Raw genomic sequence first — 19,590 nt, forward strand, 5'->3', positions numbered from 1 at the left:
TTCAATGCAATACTTGTACTTATTTATGGCATGCCAATAATAGAGGGAACACAGTTTTACAGGTATGGATCCAATGCTTTAGTAAATGTATTCTATTGAGATTGCATCAGTCTCTTCTTTGCCTGTAGGAGTGCTTTTTCAAACAACTCTTTACTCAGCAAACAAAAGTTCTGACTCGAGTAATTACTCACTCGTGACTCTTTTTGTGTGATGCAGCGGCTATTTGTCTAAGCGCTCTTTGTCTTTTCAATTAAACTTTAAATCACCTGTAACATGACGTTTGTTTACCAAGAACTACAAACAGATTTGATACCTTCTCTCACGTCCTCACTTCTGTCCTGGAACATTTTTGGAAATCCTGCAGCTCTCTTCCTTTCTTTCAGGCCTTCCTAACACATCCGTCATTTATGCATAAATGTAAAGTGGAATGCGTGCCCAATAACAAATAAACTAGAGATGAGACCAATCTGAAATAATATCGGTATCGGGTCCGATATTTAATGAATTTACCTATCGGATTGACAACGCCGATCAACGTCAGAGATCAAGAAAGATCTTTGGGCACTTTATGATCAAAAGTACAATTGTAACACTTTACTTTGAAATATTTAATTTGAAAACCTAACAGTTGGTGCTGCTTCCTGTTTGTATGTGTCACCTGCACAACGTTCAAATACAGTTCTTTGGAAAAATGTTAACGCATTTTTATCTATAAAAATAGATGTTTTGCTCTTTTAATAAGAAATGCAAAAAAATTAAATAAACAGGGTTTAACCTGTCTTTCTGTGTGAAGACAGTTTACTCGGTGAAGCCTTACATATAATACCAATAACAACAATAACACTATTAAAAATTATTTTTTAAAATCTGTATTGGTATTGGTGCACATCAGTGCAGCTCTAAAATAAACTAGGCCGTTCTGTAATATTAAGTATATAATCATTTGGAGATTGATCACGCACTCACACAGACATAAGCTGATGCAGAAATGTATTTAGTTGCTTTGCTAAAAAAAAAAATAAATAAATAAATAAATCGAATTGAAGCAAGAATAAACTTGAAATCTCTATTCCAGTCACATTGCACTCTTCTTGTTCTTTTCCTTTGCCGCTCTTAAAGACTTTCCCCTGAAGACAAACTACAGAGGACAACAAAACATGGGCTCAAGCAAAGGAGTCAATGTGGCTTTCAAAGTAAACGAGAATCCTCTTAAGTTCAGTCAATAGTCGAGTCTGGGGCTCGACCAGATGGGTTTCTTTAAACCTCTCTTCTTGTTGTTGCTCCTTCCATGACGATTGAAGACTGCACAGACTGGTTGACTGAGACTGTGATTTAAATAGCTTATGGGAGATCGAGATCCTAATGTGAATCCTTTTTTTTAGGTGAAGTTAGAACTTTCCTCAGACTTTCCTTTCAACAAACAAACAAACAAACAAACACAAGCATTATCACGTCAAGCCACACATGTCAATGCAAGATTTACCATTTTTTTCTGTTATGTCTGTAACAGACTCTTCTTTAAGTTCTGTCTTTGGTTCAAACATCATCATGAGATTTACAGCTCACAGGCTGTGGTTTATTTTGCAGGGCAGAAAGAACAGCTTCTACTTTCTCTGTCAAGGAAGTCAAGATTCATGAAAATCACCACCTGAGGCGATAAAAGTCTTAATCCTCAAAAGACAGTTTTAGTGTGACTGTGAAAACTGCTGTCTTAAGAAAGTTGGTCATCACAGTAAGGCAGAACAAGGTCACACCCTTGTATATGTAGAAACGCCTATACTCCTTAAACACCCTTTACTGGAGCAACTTTGAGCTGTAGTCCACACAGGACGATCTAAAGATAAATGAAATGTTACTAATAGAGGAGAATTACTGGACTGTATTATCACTTTCTGTGTTGTCAAAAGATCTCATCATTGTTCATAGTTATTTAAATAACAGCTGCAATGACCTTAACACTGACTCACACACTATGTTTTGTCTAGGATACTTTAGTTTGACACTATTGTAAGAGGACAAACAAAGAAGACACACAAGTGCTTCAAGGTGAGTGAGGATCCTTGGATGCCCCGTCTGTACTTCGATGTTCTTGCCAATAACGAATCTGTCTCTCTGTAAACTTTTGGAGGAGATAAGAGTTTATAGATTTTAAGGTTTGGGTCTGCCTTTATCTCCTGCTCTCATCTTTCCTCGTCTTCAGTCTATTCCTTTTTCTTCTTCCACTTTCAAAGTGTTGGCAGTGAACAACAAAGTGTAGAACAAATATGTGTACTTTAGTGTTTCACTCTTTCCATTAGGTGTGCTTACCAGATAAATCATGGAGTGTTTAGGGAACATTGCAAAAATAATAGAAACTCTTAAACTGTTTTATCTCTGCTGTTTTATTTTTTTATCCACTTCATTTTTTTTTTTCGAAAAAATGTAACATTTTGGTTGACTGACAAAGCCAGCTGCCATCAATATAGATAAATATTTAGGACATGTAAGGCTGTTGCAGTCACATTGGCCTTCTCAGGCAGTGACTTTAATTTTCCACCAGGGGGCAGCATTTACCAAGAAACTGGGGAGAATAAAATATAAAGAATAAAGTGACATTGTGGAACTTGGGAGAGGATATTGGACTTTTATTTCAGTGAACAATAATTTCACTCAAAGGGAAAACCACATCTAAAGCAAATGTGGAGAGGAGAAGTGGTCTTCCTTGATTTCAGATCTGTAGATTTCTTGTGGATATTAGTAAATCAGAATTGTTTTCTTTTTTAAAATCATCTTTATCGCCTCTAAACTGTTGCTGACATTTGGGTGTTTTTCCTCAAATGTTATCAGGTTAAAAACAGAACTCCTGAGACTCATATTTCAGTCCAGAGGTGAATTTATGACATTCTCTGAGACAGGGCACCTGTATGTAGGTTGATCAGAAATACACTTTTTTTCTTCTGGGTTAGGATTTGATAAGGGTCACTTGATTCTTACAAACTATTTATTCATAAGCTGTATTTTTCTCTTCTTATTACATTAGACACTTTCTTATTACATACAGTACATCAGACACTTTTAGCAGAATCTGAGGGAGATTTGTGTTAGCTTTCTTCTCTAAATCCTATTTCCTCGGTCACTAAGCAGGCTAATGTGATTGAATCTGGCCACTGAAAGGTCAAGTGGTACCTACAACATATTCGATTTTCAGTTAATAAAGGCGGGAATCTGGACAATGAGATTATGCAGCGTGCGGCCTCGCTCACCTAGACATTTTAATTTGTTTTATTTGTAAAGTTAACAAAAAGCTGCTTCATCCCACAACTCAACTTTCATTCCTTTGTTTGCTCCTCCTGAGGCTGAGGGGAGGGAGAGAGAGAGAGCTGCTCATGGATCAAACGCTTGTCATCCAAAGGGAGGTTTGTTTCACATCGTCAAAATCCCAATATTCTGTGAGGGGACATTTCTATATTTCAAAGACTTGGACAGGGGAAGCCAACAGGGCTTTTATGTTTACTGTCAAAAAACTGTTTTATCACCAATCTCTCGCATCAGCCAGACTTTCTCTCTACCTCGGATCCAATATGTTTCACAAATAGAGCTGTCAGATCAAGAGTCTGTATTCACACAGAAAAGGACAGTGGTGAAGTCAAATTGGTGAATGAAAATGTGTTAACTTTCACTTACTTCACAACAAATAACCTAGTATGTGTTTTTTTTAATTGTTTTTTTTTTTAGCTTTGTACGTGGTTTAAGGACAATATAATAGATAATAGATTCAACGTCATGCTTGAGTATGTTGTGTAAAACAGCACCTGTATGTAAATAATTGTCTCTGTCCGGCTTGCTCTGACAGGAGCAACAGATATGTGTCGTAGAACCAGCACAATTCAAATGGCGTCAGACTGTGTAAGACCAGCTGTCAGTCACAGAGGCATGGGCGGTTCTAGGCAGGGGCCAACAAGGGGTCAGTGCCCCTGTTAACACCGAGCTTGGTCCCCCCTGTGGCCACCCCTCCAAAGGAAGAGTCCCCCTAATAACACATATTTGACTCAGGAACCTGACTCATAATCTAGTGTTACATGCTGTTACTGAAAAAAATAGAAATCATGGTCTATTATTTGGCATAATATATATATAGATATTTTAAAGCAATCATCTTTTAAGTTTACCAAAATACAAAACCGAACATTTCTCAGTTACCTATAGAAGCATTTAGATAGATTCACTATTACTAGGACTGTTCACGACATAATAAAACAGTATAGTGACCTCCAGTGGCCACAGTTGTTATTGCAGTAAAAACACACTAAGCGCAATACTTTTTAAAAGTTGGAACAGTAAACATCTTATGTGACATAACAACCAGGAGTTCTGAATATAGTTAGATACCACTCCTGCAGGGGAACTGGTGGCCTAATGGTTGCTGCACGTGCAACATGTGCAGAGGCTGCAGTCCTCCCGGAAGGCAGCCCGGGTTTGAATCCGACCTGTGGCTCCTTTCCCGCATGTCAATCTCCACTCTCCCTCTCTCTCCGGTTTCTGACTCCACTGTCCTATCTCTAAATAAAAGGCATAAAAAGCCCAGAAATAAACCTTAAAAATAACGTTCCTACAAACAAATAACTCTTACAGCGATTTGTAACAACAGGCAAGCATCAGATAGCGCTTCACATCGCGAAGCATAGGGCGCTCGCTGTCCATATCCATTAATATTAAATTCTCTGCTCTGTGAATTTGACGAGTGGCCTAAAACTTTTTCTTTTTTTTTAACTGAGAGCGCTGTGAGCACAGAGACAAAAAACAGCTGACACCAAGGCTTCTTGAGACCAAGACCGATCTCAAGTACAACAAAACTAACTTCAGCATCATGACCTTGAACGTAGTATTGCTTAATTATCACGCTTCATAAATGAGGTGAATCTCCCACCAATTAACAGAAAACTAAGAGGTGTCCACTCTGCACAATATTAATTCTGAGCCATGATTGGATTGGCTTAAGTGGCCTTCAGGGAGCTGGAAGGGACACACTGAACTGCGGCGAGCAGATGGCATGGAGGAGGCCAAGGGCGGCGCCACACAACGACTAACTCACACTTACATACATGCACAAGTGACACACACGTCTTTCACATGCCTAATGACCCCTCTGAGCCCCCATCACAACCCCAAACACCCCGTGTCATCCACTGACTGAAAACTAATGGATCAGTGTATCAACTTGGGATCGCTCACGCACTGTCAGTCCATCACCAGAGGCTCTGAACACACATCGGCCAAAGAGTGACTGTCAGCTTGGCCGTGTGTGACTTGGCTTGGCTCTGTGTAGGACAACATTAAGAGGCAGGAAGAGAAATCAACTTCAACCTCTGCATACACAACATCAGCAGGCAGAGACATGGTGTGTTTGTTCAGTAAAGTTACACCTAACTGCAGCAGGTATGCAGGGAAACTAGAGATTCAGGTGATAGTGAAAAACAAGACCAATACCAATACCAAGTTTAAAATAACAATTTAGCTGAGTGCCAAATAATGGTTTGTCCAACAGGTCACTTCCTCTGTCTAATAAAACATCTCTTCTCTGAACCAGTAGGTGTACTAGGTTCCAGCAGTAAATTGATACGACAAAACTGATAAACATTGGCTAATGACATCGACTCATGCCACATTATTTGCCAATGGGCCGATGTTGTAGACAAACCGATGCATCGGTACATCTCTAATGGACACTAAGGGAAGGTCGTCCTCAACAAGAGCAATAATAAAGAACCACCTTTGTTCTTCTGTGAGGAACTGCTGCTCCCTCCCTTCTGTCTCCATCTCCTAGTTGTTTAAAATCTGATAGGTTCAAATCTTCAGTTAGGGTTTGTCAATGAGAAAAAAATTATTAAATATCGGATAGGATCTGGTAATCCAATCTTGGTTTTTATCAGGATAAAAAACCTCACAATAAGGGAAAGGGGAGGGGAGGCAACGTGCATCAGCACCGTACAGGGCAGCTGGGCCTAGTGTGAGTGCGCCCTAAATTTATCAGCTTGAAACATATCTAATTGCTTGACATGTATTTTATGAACTGCAGCTTTGGCAGTTCCCGTGTCCTGGAGGCTTGTCATCTGCCTACCTACTTTGTTTCCAACCTCAATTCAGTATAGTGTCAAATAGTGTTTCCCTCGCTGTTAACTCAATCTTCTGACAAAAGAGTGTTTTGAATCTGTTAAGAGCTCTACCTCATGTAACGACAAAGAGAGAGAGGACGAGTATGGATAATAATGTATATTTTGCTCACATGCTGTGAAAATCTAACAAAGAGGCATACAGTGAATGTTTGGAAAACAGTTTCACTGCTTTCCCATAGGACGTTTGTACTGTATGCCTGAAATGCCACAGCTCTCAGCGCATTAGCATGTCATGCCAACATGACCTTGACAGCATTCAAATTAAAGCATCTAAAAGGTTCGCCCGCTACAACACGCATAACAACAAAATGTGAACGCACACTTAAGGCACCGCTCAAAGTGTTGCATTTTAAACACAGAACCATAAAGACAGGAGTTAGAAATTGTTCACCTTACTTAATAATTAGACAGAAGAGAATGTTGTTGATGCTACACCATACAGCCAAAGGATATTAGGATTCATTGAAGAAAATTAGAAAATATGTGAAGGTAACTTTCTACCCACAAATATTTTTAAGTATTTAAAAAAAAACTTGTGCAACATTTAATGGAACTTTAGTTATTAGAGATAAATGTCACAGATTAGCCATGATCAAAATGCACACACCTATCACTACCTTACACCAATATGAGAGAAAACAAGGTTTTTCAAAGATACGACAGAAGGCATTTTTGCTCCTTAACGTGATACCTAACATATCTGACCATATTGGGTTGTTGACAGGTTTGTCAAGGAAAAATGTGATGTGCTCATGTCAGTTATGGAGAATGCTTGAGGGGGGGGCTTGAGTAGTACACTTTTTGTTACATCCTATCTGATTTTAAGACTGTCCGACATGTCCAACTGGAAAATGACTACCATTATGGCCCCTGTCAAACATCACAAATTGGCTTAACATTAAGTCCAACAAGCTGCCTCTGAAAGAATGGTATGAGGAAATACTTTAACATTTTATCGTAAATTAAAAAGGATTTTACGATGCATTTTGTTCAGCCTTTGTTACGAATGCATTAAACAAGTGCTGAATCAAAATTCCTGCAGCCCAGAAGCATCGCTTTCAATAATCCTTAAGCACACTAGAAATTGCCTCTTTCCGCTCAGGCTGTTAAAACACTCATCCATCTGCTGAAAATGGAGCATTCAAGCAGAATATCGACTTACCTCCCTCAATATCTTTAAATAGGAAGATCCAGACTGAAGAACTCATTTTTCTAACCGTGTGTCTGCTACCTGCAACACATTCAATGTTGCTCACATACTCTTTAGGTGCCATTTTCACAGAGTGACTTCTTATCTTATTTTAAAGAGCAACTGAATTCACATTAATCCATAAAGGTGAGAGAGATAAGAAAGAATTTTATTGTTATTTGTTCAAAATATACGTTTAGCCTGACAACTGTACATTAACAAAGTGATGGGACGGGATTGGGATGTGACATGACGTTCTAATATTCCAATAGTCATTCATTTATTTAAAAATAATAATAATTCCTGCGACTTTTATCTAATTTTAGGAATATATATTTTCATTTGTTTATACAGATGCCTGGTTGTAATGTGGAGCTACCACCAGACAGTGGCAGCAGCACATCTGAAAGCTGTTTGCTTACTACCATTAAATAAAATAAGAAGAAGATAGAAATAGTGTGGAGGTGACACAGCAGTAGCGTTAACACTAATATGTGGTCAGCAAAACCCCCCAATTATGAGAAAAGTCCTTCCTGTCTGTGTTTTTCCTGCTCCAGTTTTTAGGAAATGTGTGCTTAAACAGGCTGTTTGGAAATATTCCCTTCATGACATCAGAAAGGACAGTAACCCCTCCCCCAGGTGGGTGACACTCCCACAGCTAGGTGTTTGTTCTGCCCTCTGATCTGAGCAGGGATGAAATAAGAAAGTGAGAAATACAAATGGTCTTTGAGTTTCAAATAGTAATTTTTCTTTAAATGCAATCCCCTAGTAAACATAGATGTCATCATGAGTCATACCGTGTCCATCTTTAGCTGTGCATGTTGCACAAACAATTCACAACAGCCAACATGATGACAGAACAGTCAGAGAGGACACAAGCTCCTCTTGACTTCAAACTGCAAGAGGGAGCCAATTAAGCACTCACCAGTTATGCCATGTATCGAGCAAAACACGGTAATGACTTGGATGTCCATCACAAAATGTGACTCATCCTCTTCAAATGATTCATCAGAGCAGCAGCAGTGGCAGCAGCGTTTGGCTTTGTCGTCCAGGCTTCTCTGCTATTCATCCTCCACAACAATCCTGATGGAAACCAAAAGAACAAAACAATGTTTACTCTCAAATGTACCAGCAATCAAAAGGGATCAAAGTATTATTAAATGATTTTTTTGTTTGGATGCCTCTGCATTCTTGTTTCATCACTGCAGCATCACCAAAAAACACAATGTATGCTAGAAATAAGGCTTTTCTCATTGGAAACATCTGTGGAATAACGATAAAAAATTCCTTATTTGTAATAAAAAATAGAGGGAAAAAATGTCCAAGTTATTATGTCTTGCTGCCTTTATAAGAAGTAGAGATCAGTGCTCTGTGGGCTTGTCATTTCAATCACTTATTTAAACCCTGAGAGGACACACAGAGATCATTCCATGATATTTTGCACATTATTATTCCATGCACCTCTTGCATAAATAAAACTGAGAACACATTTCATACCAGATTTGCAGCAAATAGCATGTTATTACTGCATCTCACTTTACATTACCATCCCAATGTAACTAAAGATTCTTAGTGTAAATAGTATTCATTTAGCAAAGTGCAATACTATGTCATTCAACTTTATAAAATGATTAACTAACATGCCCTGTTCCTATAGAGAGAAAAAAAAGATAAAGTTCAAATCCACTTAAAAAAAGGGTGTTTTTCCTTTTTAGGTAAGATTTCATTTTTAAATGATTTTATTAACAACACATACACTTCATATTCAGCGCTTATTTCAGAAATATTGTGAGACTGTGCTGAGATTACACATTAGTGTTGTTTTCCAGGTCGAGGAATTGGCGTTTGGAAAAGATTCAACTATTTATCTAATACTGTTTGCAGCACTCGAGTAAAATGGCAATTTATATTCAGTTCCTCTGTGCAGCATTTCAGTATGCTAAGAAGGATACCAGCTAAAATATGAAAGTGGTGGTGGGGGCTCTGAGATCGCAATCACAAAAAAGTTTGTCTTAGCCATGTTAAGCTGCATCAGTAGTATATTTTACACCAATGATAAAGTCAGATACGTTATGCCTCAAGTCTCGTTTTATTCCCCAGATTATTTTCTTTGGAGGCTCAGCCTTCACAAACAGCAGCACCAACCGTACACATAAAAGCACCAGAAGTCACACCAAAGCCGCAGTCAAGGCACTATTATTCAGCACAGAGTCAGTCAAGGAAACCCAAATACATCTACAAACACACATTTATGAACACAATGCCACACACACTCTGCACAAAGGGAGGAAACAATGTCTTCTTTTGTCAGCAAGAATGAAAAGCCAGCCGACTGTCGGGATGAAAACAATGACAGCTGCACTCTGCAATTACCTGAACCATCAACAAAAAGACATTTAGTGAGGGGTTCCACCGGGACGTCCTATTATTACCCCTGCCAGGATGTGTGCCGCTGGGACTCCCCTTTATATTCCCTGTGCTATCAGGAGGATAATTCACACACAGCGGTCCAAAATGAAAGCAGTAGATTACACACTACCTGTCCACAGAGTCACAAACTACACCCCAAAGGGTTTGTTGTGAATTGTCTGTCATGTCTTCAGAAACTGAAACAAACCTCATCTTCTGACTGTGCAGCCAAATAAGAAAAAAAAACATAGTTTCAAGATGTTTAGTATAAAATCTTTTCAGTGCTTAAATTTTAAACTTTGAGGGATAGATACAAAAAAAACCTATACATGCTGGCCCATTTATGTAATGATTTAATGAAAGTCATGCATAAAAGTGTTTCTAATTTATTTTCAAGATGATTTTTTTTAACAAGCAGCATGACAGCTCAAACTTCACTAATGTAAATGGAGTTTGCAACAATGTGGACAGTCTGAAGGGTCCTTTTTAGACTTTTAGACTATTTCCATTTATTTACGTATTTTATAGGAGGTTAATCTAGTACCAATCACTGAGATGCTTGACCTGGGACCAACCTGGCTAATGCGCTTTGTCTTAGTTTGCGATCAACCTTTACAAATGATCGGCAGCCAGACCAGATAGCAACTAACACAGTTTCTTCTTTCATCTGAAAGTGCAACAATGTAAAAAAAAAAAAAAAGTCCATGACAGTGCAAAACAAACTAAATTCCACCAAGTTAGGATAAGAAGATGTCACGCTTTAGCAGTAAGAAAAACCTTTTGTCTTTTTAGGGTTAACACTCCAGATTTATACAGAAACTTCCCTACAATGTAAACCTGAGCTGCAGTCTTACAGCGACACCCACAGTAGATTTAAAACACTACAATAAACTGCCTGAGCACGCCTCTTCAAAGCGTGCCAGGGCCAAGAAGTGTACCGTGCTTGAGCACTGATTGGAGCACTCAGACTAGTCAAATGAACTGGACTTCAGGGGCGAAGCGTTCTTGGGCATGGTTCGGATTGCCCAGTGCGAGTGCACCCTTACATTAACACACATTTTACGTCATCACATTGCTGTCAGTGGCATGAACTGATGCAAGCAGTGAGTCATACTCTTTCATTATGTGTTGGTCTAGTTTATGGCACAAACCTAGTTGACTGTACGGTATCTGTGCCTCCTCACATCAGTGATGGCAGCGAGTAATAAACTGACATCCTGTGCAGGAGTGTGTTTGATCAGTGCCCTGCATGTCACACCTGAGCTCCTACTGATGCCTCTCAGCAGGGCAAAAAGACGAGAGGAAATGAAGAGCGGACTTCAATCACGTTTTTGTTGCTGCTCACTTTTCTCTGTCTATACCACACACATACACACATACACACACACACACACACACTCAACCACACAAACCTTTACATCAGGATAAAACAGAAGAAAAACTGGTAATGATAAACCAAGGCAAAAAAGTGCTGAGTTGTTTGTTTTTTATTATCATTTGAGCAAACAAGAAGAACAACACAGTTCATGCCCAGTAAATAACAGTCACTGTGTGTTTGGACATTTCCAACTAGAGTTACAGGTTATTCATCTCAAAGAGGGGACCGCAAATGCGTAAAAGCCCAGGTTCTAAGGTCCAAGTCCTGACTCTTTTTCAAGCAGATTCCTTGTTATTCGAAGTGACATGGGGTTGCTTCTTAACAATTTAGAGTAAACACTCCGAACAGATTGGTTGGGAATATTGTTTTTTCTCTAATGCTAGTACATTATATTCAGTGCCTCTTACCTCATTAGCTCTTTAAAATGTGGTTAAAATTAGATGAAATAAGGCCCTGTGTCCACCTAGCGTTTTTTTTTATGAACGCCAGTGTCCTTTCTCAATTGTTTCCAATGAGGAGAGAGTGTTTGCAGCAGCAGGTGGTCTCCCAGAGCAACATCCGCAGCATCTTTTTTCCGAACACGCCGCCTTTTTTGTGCGGACGTTCCGAGTGCTCAAGTTGAAAATCTTTCAACTTTTCAGAAAGGCGCTGTTGATGTAAGATATTCCCAGTTTGTCTGTCGCCTACGGATCATGTCTTGAACCCACATTCTCTGTCTGCTGGAGTAAAACTTATCCAAAATATAAAAAAAATTAAATACATAAAGTAAACATCATACAGCGGCCGGCTGTCAACAGACTGTTGTCATAGAGACAGGACAAACTTTTACTTTCAGTGCACAAACGCTTCATGCAATCGCTTTCTAGCACACAGCCAGCACTTTCCTGCCTAGAAAAAATGCTAGATGGATACAGGACCTATAATAACTCTCTGCTTCTTTTTTGGCTCATAAGGAAAAAATCCATGATGATTTTATTACACCTGCTGATGCTGAGTGCAGTTTTTTTTTTTTTTTATCATTGAACATACACAGAAATGTATACATGATGCTTGCAAACATTAACATAAGGGAAGAAACATTCATGCACTAGTTGCTCACACAGTGCTCCTCCCACACCACCCACACTCTGAAATGAAATCCCATAATCATTATTAGGCACGATTACTGAACCAACGCACATTAAAAATCAATCAGTCCCTTGTTATTAGACAAGCTGAAAATTAAACGGCTGTTATGACTGGAATGAGAGCAAATCATTTCTCTCCCCACAAAAAAATGGATTAGAAAACCCACATTCAACCAAAATGATTATCTTACAACTGCTGATGTAAAACTGTAAAACTAAAAATACTTCAAAGTTCATTGAATAAAATCCTTCTTTTTTTAACCCTTATCTATATCTAAAAACAGATGTAGTATTAACATAGGGTAAGATTAAACAAAGGTAAAAGTAGATTTTGGGAAGTTCACATTTCCTCACTGGAGGCATAGAAAATGTTGCAATCTGTTGATGATTATTATTATGTATTAATCGAATCAAATAAAAAATGCAAACAATTCTTCTTGAATTGTCAATTGCAAGCAAGAATGTCAAATTTTTGCTTGTTACAGCTGTAAATGTAGAGATTTCCTTATTTTTGATGAGATTAATCGAGAAGTCTTTTGGTGTTAGACTGTTTATTGGACAACATGTTTTAGAAAAACTTGGTTATTGTGTTGGAGACTTCAAGGACAAGTCAAAGGCTGAAGAGCAATGACATTTTAATACTACTTTCTGTCAGGTTAATTGTCTTGAGTTTGCTTGTAAACATAGTTTGATTAGTTCAAGTTGGGACAGGAAGGTTAAAGTAATAAGTATTTAAGCCATTGCTTCCCTCGCCTCCTGATAAACTGCAGCCCACTTGACTGTAAAGGCAATAAGGTCAAAACGACGGAGATCTTTACCTTTTAAAGAGATTAATTGAATGCACTTTTACATGTTTTACGCAACGATTTAAATCAGCTTTTTAAATGACTTGTTTGAGGTAAATAAACAAAGTTTACAACATTCACTTGTCTTTTTAGTCTGACTAATAGCCTCGACATCAGACAAATTTATCCCACTTCTGGTGTTAAAAGGTGTACTAATTGTCACTAAAATCTAATATTAATTTATTCATAGTTATTCTTAAACCATGTAATCCATGTCTCTTTTTATTGCTCTTGTTGTGACCAGCAGCCAAACATTATTTAAGCCAACTCTCCAGCTTTAAGTTAACATCAAGTTTACAGTTTTAAGCTAATGTTAGCTAAAACAAAACGAGAGTGGAGTTATATTGGGATGATTCTACTCTCCCTTTAAGACGTTTATTTTATTGTTTTAATCTTACTCATGTCAGCATCTGTAGGCTAGCATTTCATGTCATCTATGAATCACAAGATGAGTTTAAACCTCAGTCAAACTTACCGGAAAGTCCCTGAGCACTGCGGCAGATTTATAGTACGTTAATTGTTTTTCCGGTTTTAATGGTTTGATTTTTTTACTTTCATGCTCAATGATTATGTAAAAATTATAATCTCTTGTTCTATTGTACCCACCATAAGCTATAACACATGAAAGCTAAACCTTAAACCTAAAACATTCAGAGCATTTCAAGTTAAAAAAAAAAGTAAAACATGTTATATTCTCGATCAAAATGAATTACTTTGGTGCAGAGTATGCTCACGAGGATATTTGCTCTAGGCTATATGTCTTTTTGTTCTCTTTAAACTGACAGTTGATATCTGCTCTGTGGTCCTGAGTTCCTTCATTTTCTTTGTCTGTCAAAACACTGTTTTAAAGGTGCTATATAAATAAATGTAGGCTATTGTTTTTATTATAAGTCAAAGCCCACGATGGCCAAAGTGTAGGTAAACTTAAAGACTTCTAAATAATACAGGAAACAAACAGATATGTTGGAGGTAGCTAACAAAATAGTTCCAGCTCTCTAACAAAACAATGATACTTTATGAGACAAAAAGAAAGACCAAGTTGTGTTTTTTTTTAATGGTGATTTCAGAGATATCTCAACTGAAAAATAGATGAAGATGCTGATCTCTGTATCATGTTGAATCAGAAAAGTCTCTTTGGCTGAAACATCATGTTAAAAAACATTCTCATAGATGTATTGTTCAGCTTGCACTGTGACTGATGGTGTGTGTGGCATCAGCTGGCTTCCACAAACACAAGAGTCTCTGACTGATCTGGTTATCTGGGGTCTTAGAAACATCTGACAGCAGCTGTTTGAGAGAGGAAAGCTCAGCAAGATGGTTTGTCAAAATACAAACAGACCTGGAGTTACACCGTAAGAGATTTGTATTTGATCCAATAAAGAGTAAGGCTGTTTGACTTGAATCTATTCCCACGGAGAAATAAAAGGCGATGCTTTATTGGAGCTAAGTGTGAGAGGGAACTCTATGCTGAAGTAGATCTGAAAAAGAACGACAGAGTCAGAATCAAAATGATTTCTTGTTTCATTTCATTTCAGTGAGGTATATATGGAAGGCTATAAATTCACTCTGAGCTTGCAGAGGATGAGAGGAGGGAGGGTGGATGAAGGAGAAAGAAATACCTGGTATAAAAAAATGTACAGTATGTGTAACAATGTGTCTTCACAATATAACTCAAATAGTTCAAAGTTGTTTTTTTTGGTAGGGAAAATACTATTCTGATATAAACTTTGATTCAGTTAGAAACTCTGAAATATATGAACAGTTTTGACATGATTGAAGGAAGCGAGGGATCGATAGGCTCTGTTGTCACTGTCGGTCATAGCAGTGCATGATTCATTAATTTCTTTCATATTTTTCTCATTTCGTCAGCACATCACAAGCTATTTTCATGTTATTTCCCTATTTACCAATCTCTGCCACCTTCCCTTGAAGTCATGTCAAGTTTTGCTTGTAGGAAGTCAAGTCAAAATATTGACAATAAAGTTCAAAATTTCCCTGAATATGACAAATTAAATACATACAGAGACATGTGTTTTTAGTATTTAACTTAAGTAAAAAAAAAAAAAAATTCTGGATATTGTGACTTTATTCTCAATATGCAGGAAAGAAAAATCTTTCCCCTCATTTTATTTTATTCTAGGCTCTAACCCTGCTTAATGTGCAAGCTAAGGAATAGGTGAAGCTATGTTTCATCCTTCATCTCTCCTAAAACAAAACATGTAATATAGATGTTGTACTGTCTCCTCAAATAAGAACAGGTAGCAGTATAGGTGCTGCAAAAAAAAACTTCCCTCAAATCAGCCTAGAAAAGAGAAGACTTTATAAAGAAGGAATAATGGCCGGGTGTCAGTCTGTCTGATGGATTTTCCAAGAGATAATAATGTAGATTTCCTTTCTTTATCTCAGCTTTGGGACCATTTAAATGAGATGGTTTATTAAAAAGGATGAAACCGTGTATCAAAGGATCGGTCTATTTAGATCTCCCTGAACAGCATTTGCATTTTATCTGTTAGGGACCCCTTTCCCTATTTTTCACATTTCATTCAAATTCAAATGCATGCAGATAAAAGTGTCTGAATGTGTCTCCGTCCCTCAGCTCTCTCTCTCCAGAATTTCAGACTTAGTGAACTTTTACCTGCAAAGTTGTAAAACATTAATGCCTTCCACACACTAGAAGACCTTAAAAAAAACATTAAACAGACTTTCAAAAGACTAACGTTTGACACCCTCTTTTAGTGACTGAGTTCATATTCCTGATTAGACCTGGAGATGTTACCGGGGATCTCAACGGCTGAGATTTCCATCTTTTCCTTCTCCACTCTAGAGGCCTTCTTGCTCTCTTTACAAGTCCACCAGTTTCTCCTCCTTCTAAATCCAAGTGAACCTCACGTTCCTTCACCTCCTCTCCAAGTTTACTAGTTTGCAGCTTCCTGTTTGGTGCTGGCATAACCACTCCTATTGGATGTTGACAATGGGAGCGTCATTGAAGAAGACAATTTGCAAAAGACAAAGCTAAAGACCTGCGATAATATTTAACACTTTTGATTTGATTGTTACACTAAGACGAGGAAATGACTGCCTTAAAACAGCTCGGATTGGGATTCACGACCACCACACCAAATGATCGGGACGTCGTTTCGAATGACATCGAGCCAGTTCAAATCAAACATGATGCAACGGTGGCCTCAGCAGGTTTATTGTGCTGATAATGAGTCAATCTTAAAGGTACAAACAGTACCAAGTCTTAGTGGAACAATAAACTAGAGATCAAGTATTGATTCTTTGAGAGCCCTTGCCTCATGCAGTGATTGGACCAGCTGAGCGCACTACTGTACTTGAACCCAAATGTGCACACAGAGGCAGGTGTGGATGAATCTGCTAAAGTGAAAAGCAAATGTGTTCCTGCAACGAGAGATCAAACCAATCAAGAATCGGTATGAAGGGACCGAGGCCGACTGGAGTGCAAACAGAGCGATGAAGTCTACTACAACATAAAAATGTCTGGAAGGAACGCATTAAGAAAAGGGAAGAGAGGAAACTGGGGGATACAGGGGGACAATTGGAACTTGTTAAGAGATATGGGGAGAGCTCTGATAGCTGCTGGACAGGTGAGGAATCACAGTCTTAAAAGAAAGGATACTGTAGGTAGTTTTCAGAAATCATGAGAGAAAACAGAGAGCAATTGTTGCTTATCTGCTGATTTCAAAGATTTTAATTGTATTTCTAAAACTTCAGAGAGAGGTGGCTTCTCTGATATATAATGGCTGTCATGATTCACATCATGGCAGCCCTTCCTCCCCCTTTTGTTGTGTTGTTTGTCATTCCCCGTCTGTTTAATCCTCATGTGTCTCTCCCCTGTCTGTGTGAGTTTGGTGGGCGGGGCTCATGTCCTCAGGCGGCGCCAGGTGCAGCTCGTTGGTCATCAGGATCTCAACAACAAAGACTTCCTTCTGCTTCACCTTGGCGGCAGATTGTTTCACCTGCTCGCTTGGTATTGTACGCTCTTGGCTCCTCTGGATTCTAGTGCTCATTGTGATAGCTTGTGTAGCTAACCCCGTTTTTCTTCGTTTGCCTTGCGCCAGATCGCTGTTCGTGTTTTTGCTTCACCTCACCTGTGCTTTTTTTGGACACCACTCTGGGATCACGGCCACTGGGAACCTTGCACTACCCCTCCTCCTCCTTGCACCTTTGAGTCACTTTTTGGAATAAACCTTTTTTGTTATCACTTGATCCTGCCTATCCGAGTCGTGCTTTTGGGTCCAGAATTTGTAATAACCGTAACAATGGCAGGGAGTATCACAGGCACAAACATGAAATGGAATGATTATTTCTTTTGTTTTAATTTTAATTTTAAAAGCAGATAAATGTATGCCTTACTGGAGTTTCTGAACCAGCTGTTTTGTATTTCCCTCAGGATCAATTAAGTATATACAGTATCTATCTATCCATCTCTCTATCTGTTGTTACAGGGATCTCACATAATCTGAATGGTTATTAAAGAGAGTGAGTTTCTGTCAGAGTTAAAAAAATTTCAGACTCAGATGATATTCCACAATCAAAAAAAAAAGTGGTTTGAATCATCTTGATGCAATCAATAAGGTTGGTTGGGTATAATGTAGAAGGAGGGTGTTATGGTAAATGGACTTGAGCTATATAGTGTTTTTTCTAATCTTTTGACTACTCAAAGCACTTTGACACCACAGGTCACACCAACACGTTCACACTCATTCACACACTGATGGCAGAGGTTTCTATGTAAAGGGACCATCAGAAGTAAGTTACTTCCCATTCATACTGCACATTCGTACGCTGCCGACAAAGCAGCGGCCGCAACTTGGGGTTAAGCGTCTTGCCCATGGAAACATCGGACATGCGGCTGCAGGACCCGGGGATTGAACCCCCAACCTTCTGGCTGAGAGAAGACTGACCCACAGCTGTTATACGCCGTTATACTCACACCATATAGGTGCAGGTCGATTGAAAATGCAAACATAAATTTGAAATAAAAAAACACAACACGTGTCTTCTCCATTCTATGTTTGACCTTTTATCAATATAAGCCTTGATAGTTAGATTCTGTCTTAGATGTTTTGTATGCATTGAGTCTTAACATATTCCCTGTGGTTGTATTTGATTGCTGTTTTTCCCCTTCAGGCGGTTTGCATGTTTAACCACACCTGCCATATAATTACATGTACTGGTTATTAGATTTTTTTCTAGCATTGAGTAAGTGTGCGGGCTTGCCTTCTTCTTCTTGGTTGGCATAGTGACCAAGTGTCCCCTGTTCCTGAATAAAATCAAATCCTTTGATGAGCAATATGACAGCTCTTTGTCCATAATGATTATCATGCTGTACATGAGGACAATTTACCCTTTCGATGAATTTACTGGATGACTTAAGCTCTTCTTTGTGAACATTTTCCATGCAGAACAGAAGGCAGTTTTTTTTTTTTCTATCCTTTAGTTCGTATTTTGATCATAAAAAGGATACTGGGACATTAAAGCAAGATGGCGAAAGGACAAATTAACCAAAATTGAATTTGTTTGGCTTGTGTATGCCAGCTGGACTTTAAATATTTCAACAGACCAGTTTGAGGTTTTGGCAAACACAACCAGAATGAAGAATTTGAAGCCAACTCTCTGCTGTCTTTCATTTAAAACTACCAGACTGAGTATTTTCTCCCTCTCATGCAAACTTAATCTTTTATATTGCAATATAAGTTTGACTTAACAGTCAGTCTTTCATCTCCTCCAGTCTCTCTCTCTCTCTCTCTCTCTCTCTCTCTCTCTCTCTCTCTCTCTCTCTCTCTCTCTCTCTCTCTCTCCCTCTTGAGCGTGAAATAGTCCTACTGTTGCTCTGGACCTTTAGCAGAGCTGAGAGCTAAAGGTCAGCAGACTCCCTGTGGAAACAATAAAGACTAAAAGACCATCAGTTTGTTGAGGTGGTACTCGACCTGAGGGAGCAATGAGAGGAAAGTGTTTACATCTTACTGTGTCTCTGTTACGCACATGGGTAAACTCGTATATGATGGGGAAACAAAAGAAAAGGTCAGAAGGTGATAGTACAGACTGAGTGTAAATCATGTGGACTGAGCTCCTGTGATCAGCAGCACATTAGGGCCCGCCTGACATTTCTTTCCGGGCAGAGCTGTGAGTTTGAGAGCGCTTGCTTCATCCACAAAATAATTTTTTCTGTGTCTCGCAACGGCTTCTAGCTCTCCTTATAAGAGGAGCACTTATGTTTCATAGCCTTCACGTGGCACATGGATACAGTGATGCCTTTTTGCATGATGTTAAAATTTACCAGATTATGGAGGGTCTGCCTAAAAACTCTGTCTGTGTAAAAACTCAAGTGCATTAGTGACATTGGCTCAAAAAACCCCACTGCTACAAACATTAGGGCTCTGTGCAGGAGTGAGGGATATTTATGATTTGATTTTCTTTTTGGTTATGGGTACAGGGATTTTTTTAAACCTTGAAAAAAACAAAT

At 38.6% G+C, this 19,590-nt stretch overlaps 1 protein-coding gene across 1 annotated transcript in view; it reads right to left on the reverse strand.

The window, feature by feature from the left end:
• Window positions 1-8,275: 8,275 nt before the first annotated feature.
• htr4 (5-hydroxytryptamine receptor 4) overlaps window positions 8,276-19,590 on the reverse strand; it is a 178,870-nt gene continuing 167,555 nt past the window's right edge. The window contains exon 7 of the mRNA XM_065958417.1: window positions 8,276-8,424. Coding sequence (XP_065814489.1) covers window positions 8,403-8,424 — 22 coding nt within the window. The 3' untranslated portion in view covers window positions 8,276-8,402. The remainder of the gene's footprint in view (window positions 8,425-19,590) is intronic.

This window comes from Labrus bergylta, chromosome 9 (assembly GCF_963930695.1).
Source record: "Labrus bergylta chromosome 9, fLabBer1.1, whole genome shotgun sequence".
NCBI lineage: Eukaryota > Metazoa > Chordata > Actinopteri > Labriformes > Labridae > Labrus > Labrus bergylta.